Source organism: Centroberyx affinis, unplaced genomic scaffold, assembly GCF_046629955.1.
Source record: "Centroberyx affinis isolate AG114_WGS23_722 - 3 ecotype Tasmania unplaced genomic scaffold, CSIRO-AGI_Caff_v1 ptg003918l_1, whole genome shotgun sequence".
In the NCBI taxonomy this organism is placed as follows: domain Eukaryota; kingdom Metazoa; phylum Chordata; class Actinopteri; order Beryciformes; family Berycidae; genus Centroberyx; species Centroberyx affinis.
Window position 1 is genome coordinate 264832 of NW_027281752.1, and position 8415 is coordinate 273246.

An 8415-nucleotide genomic window follows, 5' to 3' on the forward strand; every position below is an offset into this window, starting at 1 on the left:
TACTGCCGTTACTACTGCTACTATTACTACTACTACTACCACTGCTACTACTGCCGTTACTACTGCTACTATTACTACTACTACTACCACTGCTACTACCACTGCTACTACTACTGTTATTACTACTACTACTACTACTGCTACTACTACTACTACTACTGTTATTACTACTACTACTGCTGCTGCTACTACTGCTATTACTACTGCTACTACTACTACTACTACTACTACTCAAAATCTAGTTGATATAAGCAGGTTTGGAAGTAAGTGATATTAAATGCAGGGACTTTTCCATAGCTCAGGGTGAAGTGACGCTTGTGGAAAAAGCGATGGATTAGTGGCTGCATCAGCAGAGCAATGCTCCTCTGTTCTCACTATAGACTGTGGTATTCCTGCTGTATTGTTTTGTTTGTGGCACCGGCATTTCATTGTTCTGTGCAGTGGGGAATGGGAGGCTTTTGAAAAAGGCCTCCACATCACTTCACTCACCCCTGGTAGAGTAAAGATGCACTGCCAATACAAACTAAAGGTCTTTTTTTTTTTTTTTTTTTTTTTTTTTTTAAATCCACAGTTGTCTGTGTCTGTCACAGATGCATCACAGTCAAGGAGGTTTTATATCACAGTCATTTCATGGCTTATTGAAGAGAGCTTATGTTGCTGATTTCTTCCTGAACAAAGATAAATGCCAAAAATCCCTTATTGCTGGCAGTTATATGCACATTGTAAAAGGCATGTAACAGTTAGCCCACATCTGATTGTCCAACTCATGCGTTTTGAAGAATATAATTTCACATAACCACTCAACATTTTCTGTGTAGTGCAGAAAATACTGTGGAAGGAAGGAAGAAAGAACAGAAAGCAGAAGAAACTGGCGAGCTTCTTAGAAAGACCTTCACTGTTAGTGACAGAGTATGGCATCAGTGGTTCAGCTCTATATAAAGAGAGACCGGAGCAGAGCCTCCAACACAGATCAGAGAAGATCACTCAAGCAGATCGAAGACCCTCAGCCAGACAGGAGCACCTCTCTCTCTCTCTCTCTCTCTCTCCATGAAGATGCTGATGTCTCTCGTCCTTCTGGGGCTGCTCTGCTCCCTCCACCTCACATCTGCAGGTCAGTGCCTCTGTGGGATTTCATGGAGCTGCCAGCATAACCGCATTGAAGAGATAAAATATTGCAAATTCTGTTGTTGACGACTAGTGTGTTACTGTGTTCGCAGATTCACATGGACCAGGAACATATATATCTAGGGGCAACTGCTGTCTAAGGTTAATTGACTACAAAATTCCACTGGCCAGAGTGAAAGGGATAACCTGGACCGGAAGTACATGTAAACCCAAAGCAGTGATGTAAGTATGAGTCTACTGTGACTGTCTCGACTCCAGCATTGATACTGGCATTGCCATGTGTGCAATTTTCGCTTTTGTCTACCTTATACTGTGTGAGTTTTAATGGTGTTTGGTATGTGTTGTGTGTTTCTTACAGATTTACAACTCTGGCCAATAAGCCGTTTTGTGCTGATCCCAACCAGAAATGGGTGAAGGATCATATCTCAAAGTTGTCAGCCACGACAGCAAGAGTATCAACAACCAGAGGCTAGAGTCCAACTCCTGCAGAAGCTGACGAAGGCTGCGATCTAACTGCCAATGTGCATCTGTCAAAAAATTTGAAAATGTGCAAACGTGTTGGGATGCTGTTGCTTTGCATATCATACATTATGTATTTTTTTATTAATTCAATGTAGGTGTGATTGGCTGTTGTAACCCCTCAAGTGATGAGTACTGAGTATTACAAGGATAAAGTTGCTGCCTTACTGACATTGTTACTCCTAAAATGTTTGCGTTGGATTAGTGATGTTAAGTTATAGCATGCCATTGTCTTCTTAAATGTTAATCAGCCTAGCCAGAGTTTCTTAAGTGTTCTGTGACAAGAGTGTACTCCAAACCAGTGTAGACCGAGTAGTCTGACTTTACTGAATTCATTTGTAGTGGTATTTCATAGGTGTGCATGTATTGGTGAGGGTAACGTCCTGGGTTGTGAGTGCAGTGAAGTTAAGAATGTTTGCAGTGATGACAAGTGGCTTTTTTCATGTTATTATAGTAGTTAGAATATATGTCCAGAAATATTACCTTTGATACTGACCCTATCTAAATAAAAGCTCTATTGTTTTGGGATCTGGTGTTCTGGTGCTCATGATTTTGCTGGTCCACGAGACGCTTTCATTAGTTTGGAGCTCTGCTTTGCTCCTGGTGAAACCAAGAGGAGGTGGAGTCAGGTCTTTACTTCAGCAGTGCGCTAATATTTCAGTATCAATGTCATGACGTCCAAATTAACGTTAATTGTTGATACTATGTATACTATGATACTAATTTGACTACACTGCTACTAACCATAAAAGTAATAATAATTAACAATGAATTATTAATATGAATTACTACTACTGATGGAGAGAAGAGAGTTGTCTCAGTAATCTTGTATCAGCAACTGACAAACTTAGCCTTTCTTGTACTGTTATAAAAGTTATTGACTTAAACTTACTAAAGACATCTAAAGACATTACTGAATATTACTGGATTGATGTGACCAACTTTCTAAAAAAGAAACTTAAGATGAATGTTGAAATAGATATGTTTGATGTAATGCTATATTTTAGTCAAGATAAGATTGGAAATAACATGCTGTATATCATACACCTATTTATTATTTTTGGAAAATTCCATATTCATAAGAAAAAATGGTCAGGAACCAAGCCAACTTTCCTGCACTTTATTAATTAATTTAAACAATATAGCACCATTTTATCTAATGTTAAAAACAAAAAAGCTATTAAGACCTTAAAGTTATTAAGCAAATATAATATGCTGCATATAACATAAATCTTTTTTTTTTTTTTTATCTTTGTCTCTATTGTCTATGTACCTGTTTGTACCTTTGTATATGAACTTGTGTACAATAAAGAAAGTGAAAAAAAAAAACCCTATTCATCAGCAGACTGGAGTTTTAATAGAAACATTTCTCAGAAACAAAGCTGCTCTGGAGCAGAAATAACCTCACTGGTTGAGTTAAACCTCAGAACCACAGTGTTTCTGAAGCCCAGTGAAGAAGACAAGAGGTAAGAGAGGAGGAAGCATCATGAAGCCTAGCGCTCTGCTGCTAACAGAAAAAAAGTACTAAGTTATCTGTTAGCTAGTTAGCTAGCTTACCTTCCAACATCAGGGTCATGAATGAATGAAAACAGAAGTCATTGCCATTTAATTTTTTTTTTTAATTTTGACCAGAGTTCCTTCTTTGCCATGCAAGTTTGCCAGTTAGCTAACTCGCACTACAGAAAACTGTTGTTCTTTGGCTCCGCCCACTGAGGTTTAACTCAACCAATGAGATTATTTCTGCCTCCAGAGCAGCTCTGCCTCTAATGTTTGTTTGACTAAAACTCAAATCTGAAATTCATTGCAGATTGATATTTCTTTAGAGCCATTTGAGGATGAATACTTATTTATTCAATAGATATATCTGTTGTTCTTCTTGCTGATGGAATTTTAATGGACTGAATGACTTTAACTGACAATTACGTTTCAAAAGAAAAGAAGAAGAAGATAAGCTAGATCTTCATATAGACCCACAGCCTGACAAAACTCACTTGTGACTGTGACTGTGAAATATTAATGCTCTAACCCAAAATAATTAATAATAGCCTAGTTTTCCACTACAACTACTAGGCTACTACTACTACTAATACAGACTCTTCGTCCTTTCGCAGCTGATTGCTTATTTTAAAACTGAGAGGAGGAAGAAGGTTAGTAAAGGTTTGTAACCTTGGAGGATTGAACACAGCTGATGAACCACTTGGTCTGCTTTAATCTCACATTTCTCCGCTTTGAAAGATGATTTCACAGCTGAGAAACATTCAAACAAACTGATACGTAACCATATCAGTGATTTATTGTACCCAATGCAGTACGTTCTAATAGAAACTCAGAATTCAGAACTCAGATATATTCAAAGTCAGCTGTAAAGAAACCAAAGAAACACTACACTTTAAATACTAAACACCGACCCATCTAACTTTTGAGAAAGAGATGTAACAATTGAATACGTGTGTGTTTCTTTGAGGATGAAATTGAAACCACAGATCTTTTGTTTTTCTTCTGTATTTACTTCAGAGTATTCTGGGAGTGCATGTATGATGAGTTGGAGACCAAAATATTTCCCCTTGCCTCATTTAATAGAGACAAAGTAATCTTCCGTGTGATGTTAGATGACAGGAAGGCAGAGTGTATAATGAATAATTTATTACTGTTAGGGAAATTCTTTACTTGCAAATCTAAATGTATAAAAACCAAACCCCTGTTCTCTGTGTTTCACAATGAATTACTGTCTAAACATTTCAGATCCTTGAAATCTAGACTGCTTTATCACTTTTTTTTTTTTTTTTTTTTAACTTTTTCTGGATCCTTATTTACTCACATTTTATGTTGGAATGATCTGATTTGTCATATTGTGCCTTGGTCATTAATATAAATTTGCTCCTTCTGCTTCCTGAGACTGTCCTCCATCTGTTTTGGCATTATCCTTAGAATATATTATGGCAAGACATCTCCATATTCATAATTGTTTAGAAATACTTTCATCCAATTTTGGCAGAAGGAAGTGTTTGTGTTCGCAGATTTTGACAGAGAAAGCGGGGAAACAATTCTATGTGATGAATTTAATTTGATACTCTCAGCCAAATTCCACATACATAAATGTAAATAGTCCCACAAATCTCCTCTATTTATTGTGTTTGTTGAGGAATATGAACAGTATATACGATTGGTTCAAACATCAAAGAACAACAAAGCTGTGAAAACTAGAAATATGCAAACTTTTTAAGGCTTCATAGCATTGATTTAGTGTTTATTTGTGGCATGTAGTTGTATACCTCCTGGCATCTCTTTTTGTTTCTTTTCCCTTTCTGCTTTGGTGTTCAGGTTTGATATCGATTTTTTTTCTTTTGTGCAGCAAAACTGTCAGTGTTAATTTAACTCGGTGTGTAAAAATCAACACCATGCCAGTGTTTCTATCAGTCCACACGCATCAGAGTAAATTAAATACTTTAGTTTTGAACAGCCAGAGCCAGATCAGCTCTATGAGTGCAAACAACTCCAAGTAACTGTCACTGAAAATACAACACTATTAACACTGGAAAACTTGCTGCGTGCACATACTGGATATGTATACTTGCTGTAAACTGCTTTTTTGTATTAATTAAAAAACAAACAAAAAACATGTTGTCCCCCACGAATGATGAATGCATGAACTTTATCTATACAGCACCTTTCATGCACAAAACGCAGCTCAAAGTGCTTTACAATTCAGCAGCAAGTTTAAAAACACACACATACACAAGGAAAAGGAAGAAAATAAAAACAATGGGTGTTACTTTAATAATATAGCATTTAAAACAATTTTGGTTTTGGAAAGAAAAAGAAGACAGTGTATACAAAATAGAATCATATATAAAAAACTCAATAAGTAAAATATTAGAGGAAATAATTAAAAATTTAAACACACAACTGCTAGTTATAGGCTAGATTGATGCCGACACCCCTGGGCCAATCAGTGACAAGATGCATCATGAATCTAAGTTTAATCAAAATCGGACCAATGGTGTTTGAGTTTAAAATTTTGACATTTCATCAGGACTACAGTACCGTCATTTTGCTAATCAAACAGTCATTTTTAAAACACTGTAACACTGAAGATTCATCGTCCATCCAAGTTTTGTCAAATTCATAGCAGCTGTGTCTGAGATAGTATGTTTGAGTTTGAAATGTAAACACTCTGTAAAGAGAAAAGCACAGTGCCAAAGTGCATCATCCATCCAACTTCTGTCAAAATCGAACCACACCTGATTTTCTCTTTTTTTCTGTATTATTTTGTATTTTGTATGTATTTGTACTTTTATTCTGTCTTTATTATACAGTTTATTGTATATTGTGCTCAGCAAACATTATTCACATTATTCACGTTTAACTGTTTATACTGTAGGTACATGATTGCCTTCTGATTGTATTTACAAAAAAACAAACAAACCAACCCCTTGCTCTAAAAAAATCCTTGCTCTATCCATAGTCCCGCCCATGGATGTAGGTCCCGCCCCCCGTACACGTCACTACGCAGCGGAGCGTCACGCACGGCGTAGCACGTCATATCTTCCAACTCAACCGCCGCTTCCTGGCCGGCGCAGCGCAGCCAGGCCCCCAGGCCCCGCACCGCCGCACCGCTATCCGCGCATTATCACCAGCCACCGGAAAAACCTCCGCCGCTCAGTCAGTGTGGAGTTGTAGCCGTCATGACTGAAAGAAAAGCTTGAATTTACAAATCAGACCAAAAGCCCCGGGACACGCTGCCAGGTAAATAAATGTTTTCGTTGTTGAGAAATTGAGACTAAAAAGAAAACAACGGTTCTCTTCACGGGAACCACTTTCGGCGCCGCTGTCGGTTTAGCCGACAGATTTGTTTTTTTCCCCCCTGTGGAATGAATCAGTATGAACTCGTGTCAGTCATTTAATTCTGGTGTCTACATGGAGGAATTATAAATCAAATGGGTAGTTTTCATTAGAAGTAAAGACTAGCCCACTTAATGAAGGCTCACTTGTGACAGGACCTTTGTTCTGATGGAGCTGTAGGCTCCAGCGTTATAAAGCCGCCTAGTTTCATGTCCGTCCACTGCAGCTCCACCTAAACCCTGACTGCCACTTCCACTGGCACGCTGCTGACCGGCGGCCATTCATTTCCCCAACTCTAATCTTGTTAAAGCTGTGTCAGTGAGTGACATCATTAATTCTTTCTCTCTCTCTCATTCTCTCTCTCTTTCGTTCTCTCTATCTCTCTCACACACACCACCATCACCAATAATAACAACAACAACCAAACAAACATCTTGTTCTCTGTCCACAGCGTCGGGGCGGGAGCGAGGCGGAGCTGGAGGCGGAGTTGCTGTGGTGATGGTTTTGGACCCAGGTGGAGCCTGTATGGATCGGGTTGAGGGTGAAGGTGCCGGGCGGAGCAGCAGGAACCTGTCGGAGCCAGAACGCAGAGCAGATCCCCCCAAAACCACCGCCGACTCCAGCACGACCCCCCGCCCTCGGCCCAGGAGGAGCAGCGTCGCCAAGCGGGAGCAGGTATCCCACAATGGACTCCCGGTTCAGGCCGAGCCCCCGGACTCCGGCCGGGCGCAGGCGGCGGACGGGAGGTCGTCAAGAGGCGGGGCCGCCCCCAGGCCGCCGCTCCGCCGGCCCCTCAGCCTGGAGATGACCCCCCAGCGCCTGCGGGGGTCTCAGGATCAGCTGGCGGACAGGCGGATCGTGCAGCCCCCCTGGCGCAGCGGGGCGGCGGCGCCCTCGCCCCCGGCCCGCAGCCTGACCAGCCCCAGCCTGGGCGCCGGCGGCTGGATGCGGCGCAGCGAGAGCACCTGCTCTGTCAACTACTCCCTGGGGTTCCGGGCCAGCAGGGGGCAGATGCGACCCGCCACCTCCCTGCCGCACATCGCCAAGGGGGCGGGGGGCGGGCCGCTGGCGGGGCCCTCCAGGCCCTGTCTGCTGGTGGCCCTCAGGCCGCTCAACCTGGAGCAGGAGAAGCAGGCTTTCTTCCAGTCGGACTACAAGTACGAGCCTCAGTTTGAGTACGCACAGCCTGAGCCGAGCAGTGTGCTGGAGAAATACAAGGAGGGGTCAGGACTCTTCCTTGAACAGGTATGGATGCATCACACTCTCTCTCTCTGTCTCTCTCTCTCTCTCCTCTGCTGTCTTTCCTTTTGTCTCTCTCTCTCTCTCCTCTCTGCTGTCTTTCCTTTTGTCTCTCTCTCTCTGTCTCTCTCTCCTCTCTGCTGTCTTTCCTTTTGTCTCTCTCTCCTCTGCTGTCTTTCCTTTCGTCTCTCTCCTCTGCTGTCTTTCCTTTTGTCTCTCTCTCTCTCCTCTTGGCTGTCTTTCCTTTTGTCTCTCTCTCCTCTTGGTTGTCTTTCCTTTTGTCTCTCTCCTCTCTCTCTCTCTTTCCCCTCCCAACTGTCCCCTCCTTCCATCTCCTTCTCTCTCGCTGTCTCTCCCTCCTCCTCTCCTCTCTTCCTGTTTTGCAGCTGTCTTGGCCAGGTGTTCCCTTGAAAACCAGATTTCAAATCAAGATGTCAAAAAAAGAAAAGATTTCATTATGCTTTCTGAATCTCAAACCAATGCCTAAACCTACGAGTTAGTCAACCTAATCATGGGTAACGTGTGTCTCTGTGTACTTGCAGGCGGTTGGGATCATGGAGTGCGTCCTGAGGAAGTTTGGCTCCTATGAGAACTTCGAGGAGGTGACGGGCGGCAGCGTTCTCCCAAAGAGTCGAGTCTGGGCATCTGTGCGCAAATACCTGCAGAAAGAGGGCTGTGTAGGAGAGGTGA

At 41.8% G+C, this 8415-nt stretch overlaps 1 protein-coding gene and 1 long non-coding RNA gene across 2 annotated transcripts; both read left to right on the forward strand.

Annotated features, from left to right (window-relative positions):
• The first annotated feature begins 974 nt into the window (after positions 1-974).
• LOC139663119 (uncharacterized) lies at positions 975-2151 on the forward strand. The gene is made up of 3 exons (XR_011696696.1): positions 975-1111; positions 1218-1347; positions 1484-2151. It is a non-coding gene; the product is annotated as an uncharacterized lncRNA (long non-coding RNA).
• A 4139-nt stretch (positions 2152-6290) lies between these two features.
• Positions 6291-8412, forward strand: LOC139663105 (microtubule-associated tyrosine carboxypeptidase 1-like; the record flags this gene model as incomplete). The annotated part of the gene is made up of 3 exons (XM_071541644.1): positions 6291-6390; positions 6938-7731; positions 8268-8412. Coding segments are annotated over exons 2-3 (892 nt in total), but the record flags the coding sequence as incomplete, so codon positions are not given.
• Positions 8413-8415: the final 3 nt, after the last annotated feature.